General features: G+C 44.9%; 1 protein-coding gene and 1 long non-coding RNA gene across 2 annotated transcripts in view; one reads left to right on the top strand and one right to left on the bottom strand.

The window, feature by feature from the left end:
* Positions 1–265: 265 nt before the first annotated feature.
* Positions 266–2,845, bottom strand: GCNT3 (glucosaminyl (N-acetyl) transferase 3, mucin type). Its single transcript, XM_065559514.1, has one exon. The coding sequence runs from the start codon at positions 1,955–1,957 to the stop codon at positions 644–646; it is 1,314 nt and encodes a 437-aa protein (XP_065415586.1). The 5' UTR covers positions 1,958–2,845; the 3' UTR covers positions 266–643.
* An 804-nt stretch (positions 2,846–3,649) lies between these two features.
* Positions 3,650–23,723, top strand: part of LOC135973946 (uncharacterized) — a 39,741-nt gene continuing 19,667 nt past the window's right edge. Inside the window, exon 1 of the long non-coding RNA XR_010591051.1 lies at positions 3,650–3,953. This is a non-coding gene — a long non-coding RNA (uncharacterized LOC135973946). The remainder of the gene's footprint in view (positions 3,954–23,723) is intronic.

Below are 23,723 nucleotides of genomic sequence, written 5' to 3'. Positions count from 1 at the left end.
CAGACCGGATTTGAGAATAAGCAGGTCCTGAATATTACACTCTCAAGCCACAGAGTGAGAATAATACGGTTCCCACAGAAGAGAACCTTCACTAGGAAAATGACTGCGCCTGGATAACCAGCTTAAATCTTCTTTCCCCCTCTATAGTAGAAGTCTCCTTATTTTATAGCATAAACTACAAAAGCACCATTACTTTAGAATGCAACCTCAACGGTAGAATGGAGGAAGCAAATTAAACAGACATTCCAAGTGATTAGCAAATTCCTTTGTTTCCTTCAAAGGAAAAGGCTTTTATTAGAAATCCATCCTGAGCAATCACGCCAAGGACAGGGCGATCACTTACTGGGGCTTTTCTGTTCAAGGTGGAGCAGAATCTGACTCAGTACTTAAATCAGGAGGCTGTACCTTTCACTGTAATTCAGACAGCATCTATTGAGAGATTTTTACCATAGGAAAAATACTGTCGATAGTTTCAAGTCGGTCAATTCAGTGACAAGGACTCTATGCAGAGCAAAATCCCCCGCTTGCTTAGAGTCCGAGTTAAAACCACGTGCTGTGTAAATGTTGCATAGCATTTTTTGCGAAGTTCTTTACAAGTCGCTCTCTAGCTTTGTGTTTTCCCCGGGCCGGGCCGGACGTGCTCTCAGAGATCTCTCCCGTACACTGACTTGTAACGTAGATATTCCTCCAGACACTGGATTGCGTTTTCATCTACATTTGGGTCAAACTTGTTGGCTAGCAGATGATGGTTTTGGAGCATCCAGTGAAGATCACCTACCCCATACACACAGACGGCCCGTTGGTGGGCACCCGTACACGGAGGGTAGGGTGCCCCTTTGCTGACATCGCCCTCCAGGTAGGACCACTTCACCAATCTAGCAACAGCATTGACATCAGAGACCTCATACTTATCGTTATAAGGCACCGATCCTGGCATGCCTGGCATCCGGTGGAGGGTGGCCCAAATATATTCATCTGGGCTGTAAGTATCTTTTGACCACTCCAGCAGCCGCTGCGCCGTCGGGTTTTCAAAGAGGGCTTGAACAAAGTCCCTTGTGACCACAACATAGGCATTGCCCGTGAACATGGGTGAGCCATGGGGCGGGAGGCTCTTCTCCGTGGCGGTTCGGATCACCGAGTTCTCCACGTGGTGGTGGTACTTCCAGCGAGCCGCCTTGATCGACGAGGGTTTCTCAGATTCCATATTGTTTTTCCCATTTAGAAACTTCAGGGTTCGGACAATCTCGGCGTTAGTTTTGATGGGGAAATCGGTGCCGCAAGTGTTTAAGAGATACCTCCAGGGCACGTTGCTCTTGAGTAGCTCCTCCATGCAGTTCAGGTCCGCTTGGACCCGGGACCAGGATGCGTACACTACTCTCTCCAGTTTAGTGGCCACAAAGACATTTTCGAAGCAGGAGGCGATCCCTCGGACTGCCTCCTTGAATTCGTCCGGGGATTTCAGATCTACGTGGACACAGTATATATTCTGGGGCGTGTAGATGGACCTTAACAATCTTTCGAACATCTCAATCTTCTCATGCACTACCATGGAATATGCAATAGGAAAATCTTCCTCCTCTTTGCTTAGTGGGAACTCAACAAACCTCCTGCGCGCTTTGAAGTGAGTGCAGTCCTTAGTCAAGTTCACGTAATCTTTTGGGGCTAAAGGCTCCGATTTGGTTTTCGTCTCTAGCCTGCTCAAAAGAGCCTCCTCTACTGCTTCTACATCCCCTCTGATGATCCGAGAGCAGTTGATCTGGCCGCTGGGAGACAACTTCAGAGACTGGTAGAGATGATCCTTGCAACTCTCGCTCTTCAGATACACCGTCTCTTTCCCAAGATCACTGAAGTTGCATTCCCAGGAGGAGTATTTCAGCACCACCGTGGCAAACAGCATCAGAAATCCCATGAACAACAGGCGCTGAATCTGACACAGACACTTTCTCTCCCGAAACATCTTGGGAGCGGGGGCAAAAGTTTCTTCCCAGTGATAAATCCACTTCCTAAATCAAGTTCCTCTTAATCAGCAGGATTTGGGGTTACAACATCTGCCTCCCGGCTGGTAACGAACAATTCGATCTGCGTGAGTGAATTAATCCTGGGTAGCAGGTGCATTAAGAGCAACGGTTCCACACCCTTGTCTTCCTTTTGTGTAGTTATCTGAGCTCTGTTCAGCCTGGGCGGGGCAGAGGTTTAGTCACCAGCTTGATTGTTTCCCCCTCCCACCCTGAGGTGTGGAAATACTTAGCACTGAAGACAAGGTGAAATAAAAATCGGAAGTTTCTACCCTCCCACTCCCCTTTACGTGGCGTTATCTTTATTAGGTACTGGAATGTCTGGTACATCCAGTAGTTGGACTGGTTGCGTTGTTGTCTGTCTCCTGCGGGAAAAAAACAGAGGAATACACAACCTTTACCTTTAATTGTTAGCTCCCTGCGGAGGTGCGACCCGCACCCCCATGATCCACAAGATGCCCACTTCCTATAAAGGTCAAAGTAATACAGCCTACAAACCCCTAGCCTATAGGAAGCGCTGCAAATACACAGTAAGGAACAGCCCTGCATTGACAAGGTGACGGACCAGAGGATCGAAGGGGTCTTCATCTCTGTCTGACTTCCTAGAAAGGGAAGTAAATCCACAGACAAGCGTATCCTCCACGCATTCCGTTTCTAGCTAAGTGTATGGCTATCTAGGCTGTTAGCGTCGTTAAAATAAAGCAAGAAATAATCCTTCGAAAAGTAACTCTGCCCTCTGGGGCTGACAGTAGCAGCGAAGTGAGGTTGATTTAAAACCCTTTGATCGGCATGAGTAGTACTTCTGACGACATCTTGGCACCTTTCCAACATGGCTAAGCAGAATGTGGCTTTCCTGACTTCTCTCTCCTCTGCTCACCTGTATCCAGGGGTGAAAGTAACTTAAAGGACTTACTAGTAGGCCAGAGTCCTGAGTGGGGGCGTGGCCTCAACTGTCAGAAGCCTGGGATTTAAAGGGCTGGGGCAGGAGCACGGGGCCATGTAAATCCCCTCCGGAGCCCGCTGCGGGAGCTCCAGCAGCACTTTAAAGGGCTGGAGCCCTGGGTCCTTTAAATCACCGTTGTGGAAGCCTGTCCAGTCTGGCACGGCGTACTGGCTCGTGCCGGTATGCCATACCGGACCATACCGGCTTACTTTCACCTCTGCCTATATCTGGATCAAGAGTGAGGCAGCAAATACAGATTCCCCTCTTGCTTCTCCCACTGTCTCCCTCCCTCCCTGTTTGCCTACCCGACTTGTTTGCCTACATTTCACTGCTACCTTCAGTAGGACTCCTGACTCTTAAAACGGGGGCAAAGGGTGGGGGCGCACTTCACTTCCCAGGCATCTTCTCGTCCCATGTCCCCCTCTCCTGGCTTGGTTTGAGTGATGAGTCCATGTGTGACTGCTAAGTTGTCCTCACTTACAAATAGTATTTGCACCCTGTGAGCCAGATCCTGGTCCCATTGAAGCCAATGACCAGAGCTCCCACTGACTTCAATAGGACCAGGATTTGGCCAACAGGGTGCCAATTGCACTGCACCTATTTAAATAAAAGACAAGTGACTCCATGACTCACTGCAAATAGCAGTTTATTTCAGTATCTCCTAGCTCTCAGCTTTGCTGCTGCAGAAAAACCAGCTTCTCCTTGGGGAAGGCAGGAGCTCCTTTGTTTCTTTAGTGTCTTTCAGAACTCTGCTGTTTGTCTTCAATGGGATCTTTAATTCTGATGGATAAAATAAAGCCAGCTCGCCTTTGGGGAGGTGGGGATTTGGAATCGATGTGTGCACAAAGCCTTAACTTAGAGCAGAACTTGCCCCCAGATCTGAAAAGCAGTGTCAGTTTCCATAGTACTTTCAGGGCTGGTTTAACATCTAAATTTGAATGTAGATGGGACAGGAAGGAACTGGACCCTTTAAACAGTAAAGCTACTTGGAAAAGGTAAGTGAACAGTTTGCATTTCTCCTTCCACTTATCAATGACAAATCTTAAAGGGGTAGAATATAGATGAGCTATTTCCTAGCATATTCTTGGTTGTATTTTAATGTTTTTTGTCCCCAAACCTGCAAAAGGAACCAGGCAAGCAGAACTTTGCACCTGACCTCACTTAGTTCTGTATGGGCACTGTAGGGTTTGACTGCCCAGTTCTTTTTGCAGGAGCTGAGCCTTAATAACTATCTCTTTCTAACATTTCAAAATATTAAAATCTGCTGATTCTGATGTCAGCTTATTCGGGGTGATAAATAAGTGGCCATATTTCTTTCTGACAGTAGGCCTAGAAATTCAGCCTGGCACTGCAGAAAGCACTGGTGTGCTGCAAATATCTTCTCCATGGGATCCTCCCAAACTACCCCCAATTCAATTGATAATTACCTGGAGTGAACATTCCTGGAGAGAAAACAGACAGGGACTGGGAAATATTTTTCTCACTGGAGGAAAATGTTTTCCCATGCCAAGGAAGGAGATACTAGGCAAATAGACTTGTACAAGGAATACTTGTTCAGAAATACTTATGACTTGTTTCTGATAAATACTTAGACTGCAGGAGAGCATTCAGCTTTTGTATTTCAAGGGAGGATGAAGAAATATAGGCCTAGCATTCCCCTATTCGGAGACACTCTTGTGAAAAATATCTGCTGCTGGACGCAACCTGGTATATTCCAAGACAGGCAATTTTCTCTCTTTAGGAGAGTTTTATGCTCCCTGGAGGTAAGTTGTTTCTGGTGGAGATGGTTTAGTTGTAATTGGAGAGAATATGAGCTCCATTAGAGACTACCACTCTGCTTTCAGTTTGGTGGCATCTAATTTAGGCTAATAGCTCCCGGGAGCTCCCTGTAGTGCTGCTGTTCTGGAGTATTCGATGGAGGTGCTAGAAGTCTTCTAAATGCCATCTCTCTTCTTCCACACCTTGATCCTCTAACTTAAATTACAGCATCCAAAGACTTAAATATGCATTCTCTTCCATACAGACTTCCCTTGTGCATTAGGAAAATAAGATTGCAATTACACAGTTTTAGTCCTTTCTAGTTCAGGTTGCAAAGTGCATTGTAGGTGTGTCACACCTGGAAATGTTCTTGTGGAAAATCATAAAGCACTCTTGCAGATAACAGCAATAATGTATACAAATAATGGCCCTGTAATAGCTCCCGCATGCATAAAATGAAGAAGAAATTGTAGGTCTGTACACTAACTTTTCAAAGTGCAAAGCTTTCCAAATTTGTCTTCTAATTCCTGCCTAATTTTCTAAGAACTACAGCATTATAATAATATTTCAAATGCCAGGGATATAAATGCCCCCAAACAGCCAACTACTCCCTAAGGAGGGTTTGATCACTAATCTGGAGCAGGTGGGAGCAGACTTGGATCAATTTTGAAAACGTTTATACCTTAGGGTGTCCAGACAGCAAATGTGAAAAATCGGGAGGGGAGGGTAATAGGAGCCTATATCAAGCTCTGTCCCTATAAAATCGGGACATCTGGTCACCCTATTATACCCCCATCATCAACCCATGCTCCTTGGCAGGCAAGAAAGGCTACAGCCCGATGGCTTTTGTTTACATAGTGATTCTGGCATGTAGACTTCCTGTATGAGATGCCTGATGCCAGTTCCCAGCTGCTTGTGTACACCTCATACAGGAATTCAGGTGGGGGAGGGTGGGGGAGTAGAAACAATTTCCCGCCTGGACACAGGTTCATTCGTTCTTGTTGCGGGGCAGGGCAGGGGCAGGGGCAGCTTTCCTGTCTGGCTCAGCCAGCCGGGGGATCGGGGGATCCGTCTCCCCTTCTCCAAGGACTCGTGTCTCGGTGGAGGTTCCATTACAGCCAGGATGGACATCCGGCAATGTAGAAGTCCCAGCCCAGAGCACCAGTTAGCTGCAGCTTTCCTTCAATCACACAGCTGAGGCCTAGTGTGCCATCCCCAGACACTGAGTATATACCTAGAGTGGCACTGTAACCATAACTCTTACTGTATATGGGGTGGTATTTTATGGCATGTCTTTGGTTGGAGTCATCCACTAGTCCACTGATATTTGAGAAGAGGTGTGTTCTTTCTGATACCCATTCATTAGGTGATAATTTGAACTCGGTGAATAATAAACTTATTCACAAATTGTTCAGTACAAAAAATGCCAAAAGTCTCAATTCTGTTTGGACAAATGGGAAAATATTTCACAAATTGTCATTCCCTTTTCACTTGCATCAATATGTCATCAAATTGCTTGTTTAAAATTTGAAATTCTGGTCAATTCTACAGTTGTCTGAACAATCGGGGGGGAGGGGAAGTGAGATTAGCACAACTTCATACTACTTTCATTTAAACAAAATGTGGGATATTTTGACAAGCTCTTTATTTGCAACAAGATTACCTACCAGCTCTAGGTATGATGCTCTGTAATAAGGGTAGGGGTGGCTCTAGCTTTTTTGCTGCCCCAAGCACGGCAGTCAGGCAGCCTCGGAGGCATGCCTGCGGGAGGTCCGCAGGTCCCGCGGTTTCGGGGTACCCTCCACCATTAATGGTGGTTTGGAATCTTGATGACTCCCATTAACCAGGACAATTGTCTGCAGATGGCTGTATTTACCTGTAAGTCTTCCTGTATACGTGTGTGCTGGCAAGTGAGCAATGAAGTCTTGCAGTGACATGTGATCATGTCACCTGAACTGGAATCCATCTTTAACCTGGTGTCTTTCCATTGAGAAGGAGGAGGTGGGAACCCAGAGAAGGCCAAAGGATTCCCCCCTTATGCAAAAGATATATATAAAGGGGTGGAACAGAATAAAGGGAGAGAGGAGCCATCATGAAGAATCCCCTAGCTACTACCTGAGCTGGAACAAGAGCTATACCAGGGGAAAGAATTGTGCCCAGGCCTGGAAGGTGTCCAGTCTGAGGAAAAAAACTTACTGAAGCATCTCTGAGGGTGAGATTATCTGTATTCAGTTTGATTAGACATAGATTTGCGCGTTTTATTTTATTTTGCTTTGTGACTTACTTTGTTCTGTCTGTTACTACTTGGAACCACTTAAATCCTACTTTCTGTATTTAATAAAATCACTTTTTACTTCTTAATTGACCCAGAGTATGTATTAATATCTGGGGGAGCAAACAGCCATACACATCTCTCTATCAGTGTTATAGAGGGTGAACAATTTATAAGTGAGCAATTTATAAGCTTTATACAAGGCAAAATGGATTTATTTGGATTTAGACCCCATTGGGAGTTTGGCATCTGAGTGTTAGACAGGAACACTTCTGTTAGCTGCTTTCAGGTAAACCTGCAGCTTTGGGGTAAATAATTCAGACCCTGGGTCTGTGTTGGAGCAGACGGGAGTGTCTGGCTCAGCAAGACAGGGTGCTGGGGTGGAAAGGAAAGCAGGGGCAGAAGTAGTCTTGGCACATCGGGTGGCAGCTCCCAAAGGGGGTTCTGTGATCCAACCCGTCACAAGCACATTCCCATTTTTTTGCCAAGGTCAGTAATAAAAAGATTAAATAAGATTGGTCCCAAAACCAATCCCTGAGGATCTCCACTAGTAACCTCCTTCCAGCCTGATAGTTCACCTTTCAATATGACCCGTTGTAGTCTCCCCTTTAACCAGTTCCTTATCCACCATTCAATTTTCATATTGATCCCCATCTTTTCCAATTTAGCTAATAATTCCCCATTTGGAACCGTATCAAATGCCTTACTGAAATTGAGGTAAATTAGATCCACAGCGTTTCCTTTGTCTAAAAAAATCTGTTCCCTTCTCAAAGGAGGAGATCAGATTGATTTGGCAGATCTACCTTTTGTAAAACCATGTTGTATTTTGTCCCAATTATCATTGACCTCAATGTCCTTAACTACTTTCTCCTTCAAAATTTTTTCCAAGACCTTGAATACTACAGATGTCAAACTAACAGGCCTATAGTTACTCAGATCACGTTTTTTCCCCCTTTCTTAAAAATAGGAACTATGTTAGCAATTCTCCAGTCGTATGGTACAACCCCTGAGTTTACGGATTCATTAAAAATTCTTGCTAATGGGCTTGCGATTTCATGAGCCAGTTCCTTTAATATTCTTGGATGAAGATTATCTGAGCCCCCCGATTTAGTCCCATTAAGCTGTTCGAGTTTGGCTTCTACATCGGATGTGGTAATATCTACCTCCATATCCTTATTCCCATTTGTCATCCTATCATTATCCCTAAGCTCCTCATTAAAGACTGAGGCAAAGTATTTATTTAGATATTGGGCAATGCCTAGATTATCCTATCTTAAATTTAAAGTCAGGTGTGGCTATTTGGCAAATTGGGGTTATAGAGATGTGAAATACACAACTGAATTTCCATTTCTTACCATAATTTTATTCAGTTCCATTTTCAAATCAAGTCAAAACATTTTTATACAATTTGTGTGAAATATCACTTTCTAAATTGATTATTCTTTGTACAGTCTTTCTGTGAAAGGGCCAAATCCTATAACACCCATGGCTACATCCTATTGACATAAATAAGTCTGTTTTCTGTGAGTTGTTTCAGCATGAGTTCTCCTCCAGATGCCTCTTCCAAAGAACATGGTGTCATCTTTGGCTCCCTGTGTGGCATCAACAGGCTATATAATACTTGCTACACTTGGGGCAGAGTTGAACCTCCAATGAACTAGAATGGAAAGACTCTCATTAACTTCAATACTCATTGAGTATTGGATGGGCCATCCAACTTCTGAAACTGATCAGTCTTGTAATTTATTCCCTCTCAGCCTGGAGTCAGAGATAGTTTTTTATTTGCACTTCGCAATGTGCTCATCAGGGCTGCCAAATCTGATTTCTTTATGTGGAAACCTGTCCACTGGGAATTGTAATGAGACTTACTTCATATGGGTTGTTTTTTAAAAGCCATTAGAGAAAAAAGAGCTAGATGCTACTTGTGTGGACCAGATTCAATACCACTGGCCTAGAGATAAAACCTTCAAGCTCTGTTACCAGTCCCAAGCCCCTATTCAATTTCTACTTTATCATTTTTATTCTTCCCTAGTAAAAATTTAAAGCATTCTAAAATATTTATTTAGACTGCTTTAAAGTATTATGACTGCTAAAAGGATTTGATCTACAGCCAAAGTACATGTTAGAATGAACCTAACTAAGAAATGCAACTGAGGCATGAGTCCAAGAGGATAAACACAAGAGACATTTCTGTATTTGAACTGCAATGAAACTAATCCACCATCTCAAGGCTGTAATTGTTTCTTTAAAAAAAAATCAGGAATGAAGAAATCACTACAATTGTCAGCTCATAAGAAAATACCCTTTAAAAACATTACAAACTTCCTATAGAAAGAATAAATATAACCCTACTGAAGGTGTGACCTAATTATGATTTCATCAGTATGAATGGCTACAACTTGCTACTCTTTTAAAGGAAAGCACGCAATGAGATGATGCAAGATGTCTCTAATCTGCATCTTCTTTGAATTCAACCCAAGCCTCAATCAATGCCGCTCCCTTTGTTTTCTTTGCCCATTCCTGACTCCATGCTGCATTCCTCCACGATTCAAGTCTCATGATTAATATTCACCTGCCTCAGATTCTCCTTCAAACTACACAGGGCCCAGTTCTAAACTCATGTTTGGATAAAACTGAATAGTACTTATTTTGTTGAGTGGAAAGGGTATTTGCCATTGTGATTAGGGAAATTAGTACCTGGTCCTCTGAAAAACTGCCCCTTTCCTGCAAGATCTGTGCATAATGTACAATGCTAGTCCCAGTGACTGTTGCTTGAGTGGAACCTGGGCACACTGCTGAATGGTAAGCAACTGGTGGTCTTTCCTGCCACTGATGTCCCCATTTTATTTGTTTAACTCGGACAAAAGGAAAAATCCTGACTAAAAGCAAGAGTGATTAAGACCTTAGGGAAAAAAACAGAGCACTTCCTGAGGAGATCAGGCATTGCTACCTTCTTTTCTTACTCTGAGCAATATTTACAAACTTGCCAAATTAAGCCCATCACTAACATTGAAATAAATTAATCAGATGGTGTCTTCTGACTCCAAGGCTCTAGCTGAGAGTTTTAGAAATATTTTCCTAGAGCTGGCCAGGAGACAAGGCTGTTTTTGCAGCAACTTTCAAGGTTTCAAAATTTGTTCTCTATTGGCTTCAACAAAACAGCATACTTTTGTTCTGAGCAGCTCTGTTTCCTCTTCTCCCAGTGTCTAATGAACAAGGGTTGCTTACTTGCTTTGTAGGATCATCATTTCAGAAAAATTCTGGGGGAGCAAAGTTGTCAGTAAATAGAACATATGTGATTATATTACCCTGTAACGTGGGGGCAAATGATCAAAGATATAATGGAGCAATGTAAACTTGGAGGGAGGAAGCCAAGGTCAGAGGGGCAACTGCCCCCATTCCTTGACTTGACTTCCAGCACCATCCAGGAATCCTTAGAGGCATGGGGGAGGAATGCATCTCCACCTCACATCAGTGGAAGGCAATGAGACCCCCGACAAGCAAGTGTGCGATTAACAGGCAAACAAAGCAGCATTTAGAAACAGAGCAAACAGGCAGCATGGAAGGACTCAGACCACCAGGAAAGCTGGATTTCCAAACAAAATCCTTGTACAAGCATGTAAGCAGTGGAAGCCAGAACTGAGTCTGTATAAAGAGCTGATCATGGAGAATAAAGATGAATTTTTTTTTTTTTTAAAAGCTCTATCTCCATCTTTTATGGTGGGAGGAGAGGAGGACAAGAAGTGAGTGAGACACTAGTGTCAGAAATAACCCAAAATATTGGAACAGCTGCTAACGCTGTTTGAGCACTGTGACCTCAGACAATATGCAAATCTAGAGAGCATTTTTTTTAACCTGAAAACAAGAAGCAGAAGAGGCAATAGATACTTGAATGTACAGAGCTAAGGACTCTGGCATCACATGTCTCCAGAGACATTTAAAGATTCCCTAATTAAAGGCAGGATCATTTGTAGAACATACAATTCCAGTTCGCAAGGGAGTGTAAGAGAAACAGATCTAACCCTAAAGAAATGCCTACAGCTGAACCGTCCAGGAAAAGGATCAAAACAGTGACTGCCTCTAATACAGAACAAGTACCTGTTCTCAAACTAAAGAAACCCAGGAAACGGGAAAGACTGACTAAGAATGTAGGCATCGTCCAGTGTTTGTACTATGGAAAGCAAAATGAAAGGTAGAAAGAAAACCCCCCAACCTATGGGTAGGGGGTGTGAGAAACATGACGTGGTTATGTCCCAATGCTGCAGCCACCCCTGGAATAAAAAAGCAGCCGTACACAATGACTGAGGACGTAGACTTCCAATGAAGAGAAGGATTTCTGCAGTGTGATTCTAACAGCTCCAAAGACTCTCACTGTAGAAGCACTGCAGAAGAAAACTGCCAGCAACTATCATAGGAACCGACTTCTTGTGGCGCTGGTGGGTGCTCGACCCCACACCTCTGCCCCAGGCCCTGCCGTGACTCCACCCCTGCCCCGCCCCCTCCTGCCCTCATTCCAACCCCTTCCCCAAGTCCCCGCCCCCTGCCTGCCCCTATTCCAACTCCTTCCCCAAATCTCTGCCTCGGCCCTGCCTCTTCCCTGTGTCCTCCCCTGAGCATGCCACATTCCCGCTCCTCCCCACTCCCTCCCAGAGCTTGCTACAGCTGTTTGGTGGCTGCAAGCACTGAGAGGTAGGCGGAGGAGCGGGGACACAGCACGCTCAGGGGAGGAGGCAGAGGTGAGGTGGGGGTGGGGTGGGGAGCTTGGCTGCTGGTGGGTGCAGAGCACCCACTAATTTTTCCCCGTGTGTGCTCCAGCCCCGGAGCAATCACCGAGTCGGTGCCTATGGCAACTGTTTGATTCCAGATGGATTGTGGAGCAAGCTGCAATATAATCAGGGACTCTGACAAGCAGCAATATGAGATGGAAGAAATGTATATCTCCAGCTCTTCAATAAAACCATTCTGAGGCCAGTGGGCAAACACAGGCTGTTGATGAGAAACCCATTAATCAAGAGATTGTTGCTCAGTTATAGTGTTGACACACAGGAGTACTACCCATTGTTGAGGAGCAGGGCATGCGAGCCATGGATTTAATCATAATACAACAGCAGAATATCTTCACCGTGAATGAAGAGAACACACTCCTGGAGGCAGTGTCCAGCACTCCAACAGAATACAAGGACATGGATACCTAGAGGGCAAGCTGAAGTTAGAAAAACCTCCTCCACATGCAGCTGTGTTATGATAGTCTCACAAGGGTTCCATTAGCCTTGGAGCCACTGAAGAAAGGAACTGGCAAATCTAAAAAGAGGCATTACTACACCCACTGAAACTAGTGCACAGTGGATCAGCAGTCTAATAGTGGTGGGAGAACCATCAGGTAAACTGAGAATCTGGATTGACCCAAAACCCTTGACAGAGTAATGAAAAGTCAAATCAATACCCATTACCAGCAGTTGAGCACGTACTGCCCGATTTATACAAGGCAAAAGTGTGCACTGTTTGTGAAATCAATAGATTCATTGAGCTAGATAAACCACCTGATAATCTTTTCCCCACACCTTTTGGAAGGTACTGTTTGAAACCAGTGCTTATGGGGATTAGCATGGCCCAAGAGGTGATCCAGTATAAATAGCCATTAGAGGAAGCTCCTGGCAGCAAAATGGCATCCTTATTGTAGGAGGAAGAGATCTCAAGGAAGAGGCAATCCAGGGCCATGATACCAAGTTGCAACAACTCCTAAACAGGTGCTAGAAGTGGAATATTAGGCTGAATGCAGACCAGACAAAGCTGATGAGAACTGAGGTTCCTTTACATTGGACATCTGACCTCTGAGGGACTCTGGCTATCCCTTGAGAAACTGAGATCCATTAAAGAAATGGCCACACTGAAGGATATGAAGGGAGGCCACTGACTTATAGGGATGGCCAACTAGCTTTCCAGCTTCTGTGTGCATCTATCAGAATCCTGTCAGACAGTAACACGGCACGATTGCTGTTCCTGGGTTCTCTGACCATTCCCATGGTACATTTCAGAGTAAATAGAACCATGTGAGGCACCAGTCCTAAAGTACTACAATTTTGTGGAGCAGCTACAGCTATCATGTGATTCCTCACAAGGAGGCCTGCAAGCAGTGCTGATTCAAACTCTGCAGCCCAATGGATTCCCTAGTAGAGCACTGACATAGAAATGTGATATGCTCAGATAGAAAAGGAGCTGCTGGCTGTGTTCTTTGGTATGGAACAGTTCACCTTTGGGCACAAGGTGGATGTGTAGTCTGATCATAAGCCATTAGAAAGCATCATGAAGTCAGTGAGTGCACCCACACAAATATAATGCATGTTATTGAGACTGCAGTGCTATGATATGAGGATAAGGTACTGCCCGGGGAAATCGGTACTGGTGGGAGATATATTGATCAGGGCATACCTCCCACAGTATAATGCAGATGGCTATGTGGAAAAAGAGAAATTGTAGCATGTTGATAGACTACCTTTACTGGTCTAATGGAGCATTTTGGGTAATCCCACAAAGCATTGAACAGGATGAGAAGCTAGAGGCAGAAAATTATTCATATTCTAGGGCTGGTCAGATTGCAAGGAGCAAATGCGACAGGAGGTTACCCCCAATTGCCAAGTGAGAGATGAGCAATGTTTGCAAAATGAGATTTTTGTTGAAAGGAAACTGAGCAGTAACCCCAGCAGATTTAAGGGTTGAAATCATGAGATGGATACATGCTTCATACCTGGGGATAGAAGCATGCCTGAGATGAGCCAGGAGTGTATCTATTGGCCAGGCATGAATGTCATCTAAGAGCAAACATGGAACAGTATGAGGTGTGCAAAGAGTAAAATGATCAACAGAAGGAGACTCTATAGCCTCAGGAAATCCTCACCCTGATGAAAGATTGGAACAGACCTCTTCACTTTGAATGACAGGAACTACATGGTCACAGTAGATTACTGCTCTACTCTCTCTGGAAGGTGGACTATCTGAAGGATCCAATCAAGAACTGAGCTCAAGAAACTGAAGGTGCATTTTTCAAGGCCTGGCATACCTGACATGCTATGTTCAGACAATGGGCCACAATATACTGCAGCAGAAATCAAACAATGCAGTGACAAGTGTGTATTTGAACATATTTGTCCCCGGCTACCCACAAATAAAAGAAAGGTGGTGCTAGCAATAAAGACAGGCAAGAGATTAATGGAAAAAGCAAAACAGATGGGAAGGGACCCCTACCTGGAAAGGATGGACCATTGCAATACACCCTCCTAGAGACTAGAGAATAGCTCAGAATAGGGGCTTAAAGGTTGGGAAAACCAAAATTCTGCTTCCCATGAAGAGTCCCAGAGTCTGCTGCAACCCAATGGAGGAAGAATGGACAGCACACAAACAGTTAAGCAAATACCCAAGCAAAGAAGGCAGCAGCTACAGCAAAGGAGCCGAGAACCTGAGGCCACTATGAACAGGTGAGCAGGTTTGGGTCCAGCCATCAAATAGACACATAAAGCAAAAGGCAAAAGTCCAACCTGCAGTGGGACGCAGACTCTATGAGCTAGCTATAGACTCAGAACACCAGTGGAGACAAAACTGAAGACAACTGCAGAGTAGTACAGACAACACATTCAGACAGAAGGACCCAAGGTGAGGACCAGGAACAGATAGGGCCTCAGCCATTGTCTTGCCTGACATAGTCAGCAGACATGAGGTATAGGAACAATACAGAGAACCAAAAGGGAAGCATCCTGCAGAATGAGGCATCAACCAGTTGGAAGCAAGTCCCTCACAAACCGCAGCAGCACAAACAAGAAGTGGGAGACCTGTTCAAAGATCAGCATATTTGAAGGATTGAGTCCTAACAGGTCACAATGGGATGGAAGTAGAGGTCCTGTTCCTAGTGTGGGCCAGGTAACTGGTAATCTTTGACCCTAGAAGAAGCCTGCACAAGAGACATAATTCTTACAAGGAAAGCTGTAGAAGCCTGCTTGGAACTGGAGAGAGCAGCACAGGTTACAGAGGGAAGAGCTGGGGGTGGCACCAGGAAGTCATTCTGCAGTTGCAGCATTTCTGTAAGTAGTTCTCTTTATGAAGATCCAATTTGGTTTTACATCTGTGGAGTCTTATGTTGTTGTTACCCAGCATGTGGTACATGAATGATTGTGGGACTATGAGCAAAGGTACCCTTGAAACAGGTGACCATGCTGATACTGGTAGTTCGTTCAGCTGCTGATCATAAGATGGTGGTGGTTTGCCTGCAAACTCTAGTACAGACATATCACATATGAGTCTTCAATTTAAAGCAGAGGGAGCTGTTGGCAGGATGTTCTTCAGGAGGGGCATTCAGATTCAAGTTTCCTCTTGGTACAAAATAGCTCAAATCTGTTGACCTTAAGCAATGCTGTAAAGACGTGTGTTTGTTTTTTGCCTTGGTTTTGTGCAGGGAGGGCTGTAGTGAGTGTGGGGATTTGCATGGGGCCATGGCTTTGTTTGGTGGCTTTTCTTCAGCTGGTTCTGTCTGCTCTGGGGAAGCTGATTGGAGTTTATTCTTGTCATTAGGCATGTGAGTATGATTCTATGCTTAAGGTGCTGAAGGCACCTAGACCCTTTGACAGGCATTTTGATACATATTATAAATCAAATACAAATTATGGGGAACCCCCAAGAATCACCTCCCTGACTCTCCCCAAAACAATGATGTCTGCTCCAGGAATGGTGGTTAGATGGGGAACAGAAGCTGTTTATACTGGTGGGTGAAACTGGAAAAATCATTTTGCAGCCCCACCCAAAAAGGCTGAGGCTGGTTCCTTCTCTTGGCTAGGATTCAAACCATAGAGGTGTCATGGAGCCACAAGATCTGTGCTATGTCCCAGCTTTTAAACAGTCCCTAGAGGAACCCCTTCAGTGTGCCAGACCTCCAAGGGGTCCCACTCTTCCTTAATGGTAGGCCACATGGTCACAATGCCTCTGAGACTGAGCCTCTGGGCTCCAGTAATACTGCCTCACACCGTGAGCAAGTCCAACTGAGAGAGACTCTTTTCGGGGACCAATGTACCTCAGCAAGTATTTGCAGTGACACCAGGCAGCCTTTTCAAAACAGAGTAGGGGTTTAGTTCAGCTGGATCGCAGCATCGGGAAGTCCTGAGGTTAGCATAGTCCATCCTGCCCAAGCCAGCTTTCCGTCTGGCCAAGCTGCCATAGAATCCATTTTTGGCCCTTTCCCTCTGTCTTGGTCAGTCCCAGGTGAGAGCTGCTCAGTCTCTCAAAAGCCAACTTATACCCTTCCTGTTACCTCTCAGTTCACTGTCTTCCCAGCCATGCTGAGTTCATATGCTCCACCTGCCAGAGTTTCCTGTTAGATGTTAATTGTTCAGTCTTTGGGGCTGCTATTGTCCTTCTGGATCCTCCATTGATATGTGTCGGCTTCAGCCAGTCCTTTAAGGACCTATTTATTCCACCCCAGGCAGTTCATGTCTCTTGCTCTGCCCCTGCAGCTTTAACCCTTCTGCAGCCACTGGGTAGCAAAGAAAAGTAGAGAGGAAAACTGAGGCACACAGAGGAATCCTAAAAATATTACAGAAAATTCCCACTTTGTCACAAGAGGTAATAAAAAAGAAAACATTACTTTTTTTTTACCAAACATTAGTTAACCAGAGTTTCTTTTAATATAGCTTATACATAAGAATACTTTATGTACCTATCACTTATCTGAATATGGCACATTTGTATTGTTTCCCGTCTTATATTTATATTTTTTATTACTTAGACAAGTTAGATGTCTTCAAATCACTAGGGCCTGATGAAATGCATCCTAGAATACTCAAGGTACTGACCGAGGAGATATCTGAGCCATTAGCAATTATCTTTGAAAAGTCATGGAAGGCAGGATACATTCCAGAAGACTGGAAAAGGGCAAATATAGTGCCCATCTATAAAAAGGGAAAAAAGGACAACCTGGGGAATTACAGAGCAATCAGCTTAACTTCTGTACCCGGAAAGATAATGGAGCAAATAATTAAGCAATCAGTTTGAAAACACCTAGAAGATAAGGTGATAAATAACAGTCAACATTTGTCAAGAACAAATAGTGTCAAACCAACCTGATAGCTTTCTTTGACAGGGTAATAAGCCTTGTAGATAGGGGAAAGTGGTAGATGTGGTATATCTTGACTTTAGTAAGGCTTTTGATACTGTCTCGCATGACCTTCTCATAAAAAAACTAGGGAAATACAACCTAGATGGAGCTACTATAAGGTGGGTGCATAACTGGTTGGAAAATTGTTCCCAGAGAGTAATCATCAGTGGTTCACAGTCATACTGGAAGGGCATAACGAGTGGGGAACCGCAGGGATCGTTCTGGGTCTGGTTCTGTTCAATATCTTCATAAATGATTTAAATAATGGCACGGAGAGTACACTTATAAAATTTGCGGATGATATCAAGCTAGGAGGGTGTCAAGGCTGTATCCCCACTTTGAACTTTAGGGTACAAATGTAGGGGCCTGCATGAAAACTTCTAAGCTTAACTACCAGCTTAGCTCTGGTCCGCTGCCACCATTTTCCAGTTAGATTCCCACCCTGGGAAGCCCTGAGAAAACCTTTCACCAATTCCCTGGTGAATACAGATCCAAACCCCTTGGATCTTAAAACAAGGAGAAATTAACCATCCCCCCTCCTTCCTCCCACCAACTCCTGGTGAACACAGATCCAATCCCCTTGGATCTAAAACAAGGAGAATTTAACCATTCCCCTCCTTCCTCCCACCAACTCCTGGTGAACACAGATCCAATCCCCTTGGATCTAAAACAAGGAGAAATTAACCTTTCCCCCTCCTTCCTTTCACCAACTCCTGGTGAATACAGATCCAACCCCCTTGGATCTAAAAACAAGGAAAAATCAATCAGGTTCTTAAAAAGAAGGCTTTTAATTAAAGAAAAAGGTAAAAACCATCTCTGTAAAATCAGTATGGAAATAACCTTACAGGGTAATTAAACTTAAAGAGCTCAGAGGACTCCCCTCTAGTCTTAGGTTCAAAGTACAGCAAACAAAGATAAACACTCTAGTAAAAGGTACATTTACAAGTTGAGAAAACAAAGGAAAACTAACACGCCTTGCCTGGCTATTTACTTACAAGTTTGAAATAGGAGAGACTTGTTTAGAAAGATGTGGAGAACCTGGATTGATGTCTGGTCCCTCTCAGTGCCTAGAGCGAACACACTCCCAAAACAAAGAACACAAACAAAAGCCTTCCCCCTCCCCCCCCCAAGATTTGAAAGTATCTTGTCCCCTTATTGGTCCTTTAGGTCAGATGCCAGCCAGGTTACCTGAGCTTCTTAACCCTTTACAGGGAAAAGGATTTTGGAGTCTCTGGCCAGGAGGGATTTTATAGTACTGTACACAGGACAGCTGTTACCCTTCCCTTTATAGTTATGACAGAGGGGTTGCAAGTGCTTTGGCGGATAGGATTAAAATTCAAAATGATCTGGAGAAATGGTCTAAAGTAAATAGGATGAAATTCAATAAGGACAAATGCAAAGTACTTCACTTAGGAAGGAACAATCAGTTGCACACATACAAAATGTGAAATGACTATCTAGGAAGGAGTACTGCGGAAAGGGATCTGGAGCTCATGGTGGATCACAAGCTAAATATGAGCCAACAGTGTAATGCTGTTGCAAAAAAAGCAAACATCATTCTGGGATGTATTAGCAGGAGTATTGTAAGCAAGACACGAGAAGTAATTCTTCTGCTCTACTTTGCACTGATTAGGCCTCAACTGGAGTATTGTGTCCAGTTCTGGGCACCACATTTCAGGAAACATGTGGACAAATTGGAGAAAGTCCAGAGAAGAGCAACAAAAATGATTAAAGATCTAGAAAGCATGACCTATGAGAGAAGATTGAAAAAATTGGGTCTGTTTAGTTTGGAGAAAAGAAGACTGAGAGGGGACATCACAGTTTTCAAGTACATAAAAGGTTTTACAAGGAGGAGGGAGAAAACTTGTTGTTCTTAACCTCTGAGGCTAGGACAAGAAGCAATGGGCTTAAATTGCAGCAAGGGCGGTTTAGGTTGGACGTTAGGAAAAACTTCCTAACTGTCAGTGTGGTTAAGTACTGGAATAAATTGCCTAGGGAGGCTGTGGAATCTCCATCTTTGGGGATTTTTAAGAGCAGGTTGGACAAACACCTGTCAGGGATGGCCTAGATCAGTGTTTCCCAAACTTGGGACGACACTTGTGTAGGGAAAGCCCCTGGCGGGCCGGGCCGGTTTGTTTACCTGCCGCATCTGCAGGTCCGGCCGATCGCGGCTCCCACTGGCCGCGGTTCGCTGCTCCAGGCCAATGGGAGCCGCTGGAAGCGGCAACCAGTACGTCCCTCAGCCCACGTCGCTTCCAGCGGCTCCCATTGGCCTGGAGCAGCGAACCGCGGCCAGTGGGAGCCGCGATCGGCCGGACCTGCGGATGTGGCAGGTAAACAAACCAGCCTGGCCCACCAGGGGCTTTCCCTACACAAGCAGCGTCCCAAGTTTGGGAAACATTGGTCTAGATAATACTTTGTCCTGCAGTGAGTGCAGGGGTCTGGACTAGATGACCTCTAAAGGTCCCTTCCAGTCCTATGATTCTATGCATGTGTATTTCCATAACAGGATTATTTTAGCAGTAGCTAAATGAGTAAAATATAAATGGCTATTTTCTTCCTACTTTTTTTAAAAAACTGCTCATCTTTGTGGTTTTCATTCTGCTTTCTTGTCAGATAAAAAGTCAGATCTCAGATGCAACAGGTGTCCAGAAAATTTTTTATTTTTCCTTGTTTGATCATTTTATTACTAGTGAGAGAGCCTGTGTGAAGAGTTCTGTCTGTGTACTGGTTATAAAACACTGGGACTTTTTTTCCCAACTTGCTTCGCCCTGCATTCATTTTCAGAGAACAAACATTTACTTTTATTTTTGTGAATCATTTGCCATCTGCTGTAAATGGAAGTGTTCTCTGGCATGTAAGAGAGCACCTGGTTCTCCTTTCCCCCAGGTTGACACCCTGGGATGAACTGTTGAATTTCACCATATGAATTCTGCTAGGTTGTGGCTGTGTTCTCAATATAAAATGGCATCAAGGCTCGGAGTGCAATACCTCCCAGCCTGCCAAATAGGAGATACAATGAGCCTCAACAAGGAACTCAAACTTAAGTGGAAATTATAAATGGTGCAGTATTAGTTTATTTAGGAGTGTCTTCCCATCATGACTGAGCACTGTTGGGGTCAGTTGCTTCACAATGCAGGCCCAGTGCTCATTATTCAAGTCCTTTCTTTACTCCAGTGGGAGTCTTGTTAGATGGGTAGGAGGACTTCAGAACTGAGTGCAAAGAGAGTGAGTGCCTGGTTTGTGTAGCGTGACCATAAACGGGGGTTTGGAATAGAGCAAACAGTGTACTCAATGGATATAACCTCTCTTTTCAAGCAGATCCACAGTCCTCAAATGTATTCAAAATCTGAGTTTATACAAAGAATTATTAGGTTCTTTAATACTGTGTGTCAACCAAGACCATTTGCATGAAGTATTTGATACTTTATGTACAACACAACAGTGGTGGTAATGCATAATTAGTCTTGTTAGTCATAGGACCTACTTTCCATTTCCTGAGCTGTTCGCTGTTATAGATTCTGCCTAGGTCTTACATGGGTGCACAGTTAGGGAACAGGGCACAAGGAGCCTTATTCTCCTTATGCTACTGGCATAAGGACTAGACAGAATTGCAGAGAAGGACAAGCAGAAGGTGGAGCTATTGCTTGACCACCACTTACATTCTGGCAACAGGTTGTGAAGCCTTCCTGGGTCTGAAGCCCTCCCCGATCAGTAACTGGCTGAGTGGGGCAAGAGGTAGCATACAACCAGCCACACAATGCATAGATTGCTGGGCATGAAGCTCCTGCCAGCAGACAGTGGGGGCATCCAGGGACTGCTTACAATTAATTCACTCTTCTTTGTCTTTACTTCAAACCCAGTCCCTTGGGGAGTGACCCTGCACCCTTGTAATGGGAGCTCCATTGTTCGATAAAGAACATGATCCCTGCCATTTTGTCTTGAGGGAGGAGGGCTGGAGTGGGGGAGAATTGCTATTGCTTTCATGCTTACAATTGCTTTCATGATAACACTGAACAGCGCACTGATACACAGATACCCTCCCACCAACAACACAGGAAGAAGAACTCCACATGGACTCCTCCTGAGGGTCGAAATGACAGTCTGGACCTATACATAGAATGCTTCCGCCGACGTGCACAGGCAGAAATTGTGGAAAAACAACATCGCTTGCCTCATAACCTAAGTCGTGCAGAACGCAATGCCATCCACAGCCTCAGAAACCACCCTGACATTATCATCAAAGAGGCTGATAAAGGAGGTGCTGTTGTCATCATGAACAGGTCTGACTACCAGAAGGAGGCTGCCAGACAACTCTCCAATACCAAATTCTACAGGCCGCTTTCCTCAGATCCCACTGAGGAATACACTAAGAAACTGCACCATCTACTCAGGACACTCCCTACACTAACACAGGAACAAATCAACATACCTTTAGAGCCCCGACCGGGGTTATTCTATCTACTACCTAAGATCCACAAACCTGGAAATCCTGGACGCCCCATCATCTCGGGCATTGGCACTCTCACTGAAGGACTGTCTGGATATGTGGACTCCCTACTCAGACCCTACGCCACCAGCACTCCCAGCTATCTCCGTGACACCACAGATTTCCTGAGAAAACTACAATGCATTGGTGACCTCCCAGAAAACACCATCCTAGCCACCATGGATGTAGAGGCTCTCTACACAAACATCCCACATACAGATGGAATACAAGCTGTCAGGAACAGTATCCCTGATGATGATACAGCACAACTTATTGCTGAGCTCTGTGACTTTATCCTCACGCACAATTATTTCAAATTTGGTGACAATATATACCTCCAGACCAGTGGCACCGCTATGGGCACCCGCATGGCCCCACAATATGCCAACATTTTTATGGCTGACCTGGAACAACGCTTCCTCAGCTCTCGTCCACTCATGCCCCTTCTCTACCTACGCTATATTGATGACATCTTCATCATCTGGACCCATGGGAAGGAGACCCTGGAAGAATTCCACCATGCTTTCAACAGCTTCCACCCCACCATCAACCTCAGCCTGGACCAATCTACACGGGAGGTCCACTTCCTGGACACCACCGTACAAATAAGCGATGGCCACATTAACACCACCCTATACCGAAAACCCACCGACCGCTACGCCTACCTTCATGCCTCCAGCTTCCACCCCGGTCAAACCACACGATCCATCGTCTACAGCCAAGCACTGAGGTACAATCGCATCTGCTCCAACCCTTCAGACAGAGACCAACACCTACAAGATCTTCACCAAGCATTCTCAAAACTACGATACCCACACAAGGAAATAAAGAAACAAATCAACAGAGCCAGACGTGTACCCAGAAGCCTCCTGCTACAAGACAGGCCCAGAAGAGAAACCAACAGAACTCCACTGGCCATCACCTACAGTCCTCAGCTTAAACCTCTCCAACGCATCATCAGTGATCTACAACCCATCCTGGACAATGATCCCTCACTTTCACAGACCTTGGGAGGCAGGCCAGTCCTCGCCCACAGACAACCTGCCAACCTTAAGCATATTCTCACCAGCAACCTCGCACCGCACCATAACAACTCTAACTCAGGAACCAACCCATGTAACAAACCTCGATGCCAACTCTGCCCACATATCTACACCAGCAACACCATCACTGGACCTAACCAGATCAGCTACAACATCACCGGCTCATTCACCTGCATGTCCACCAATGTTATATATGCCATCATATGCCAGCAATGCCCCTCTGCTATGTACATTGGCCAAACTGGACAGTCACTACGCAAGAGGATAAATGGACACAAGTCAGATATCAGGAATGGCAATATACAAAAACCTGTAGGAGAACACTTCAACCTCCCTGGCCACACAATAGCAGATGTAAAGGTAGCCATCTTACAGCAAAAAAACTTCAGGACCAGACTCCAAAGAGAAACTGCTGAGCTCCAGTTCATTTGCAAATTTGACACCATCAGATCAGGATTAAACAAAGACTGTGAATGGCTATCCAACTACAGAAACAGTTTCTCCTCCCTTGGTGTTCACACCTCAACTGCTAGCAGAGCACCTCACCCTCCCTGATTGAACTAACCTCGTCATCTCCACACTGATATATACCTGCCTCTGGAGATTTCCATTACTTGCATCTGAAGAAGTGAGGTTCTTACCCACGAAAGCTTATGCTCCCAGTACTTCTGTTAGTCTCAAAGGTGCCACAGGACCCTCTGTTGCTTTTTACAGATTCAGACTAACACGGCTACCCCTCTGATACTTGCTATTGGCAGAATATTGCCGGGAGTGGTAAAAGCATCATTACCTGATTACCACCCTCTCGATGCTTGCCTGTCTGAATCCCAGGCCAAAAGGGAGAGGTGAAAGCAGCCTTTCCCCAGACACACTACACAACATTCCCCCAAGTTTCAATTGGTCCCACACTAGTTGTGGTGGGCCCTCTGTGCAATTTCCCTTGTAAACCAAACACCCATGAGGAATGCATTTCTTAGCAGGCTCAGGCCGGGACAGTTCCTCTGCCCTTTTCCTCCATCTGTTCCACAGAGGTCTGGAGCTGTTCAGGGTGGTTGTGGCTCTCAGTGA

Source organism: Chrysemys picta, chromosome 10 (genome assembly GCF_011386835.1).
Source record: "Chrysemys picta bellii isolate R12L10 chromosome 10, ASM1138683v2, whole genome shotgun sequence".
Classification (NCBI taxonomy): domain Eukaryota; kingdom Metazoa; phylum Chordata; order Testudines; family Emydidae; genus Chrysemys; species Chrysemys picta.
Note: the sequence above shows the minus strand (reverse complement) of the source record. Positions and strands in the feature narration are given on the sequence as shown.

Coding starts and splice junctions, on each gene's coding strand:
- GCNT3 (XM_065559514.1), bottom strand. CDS start 1,957: ATGTTTCGGGAGAGAAAGTGTCTGTGTCAGATTCAGCGCCTGTTGTTC.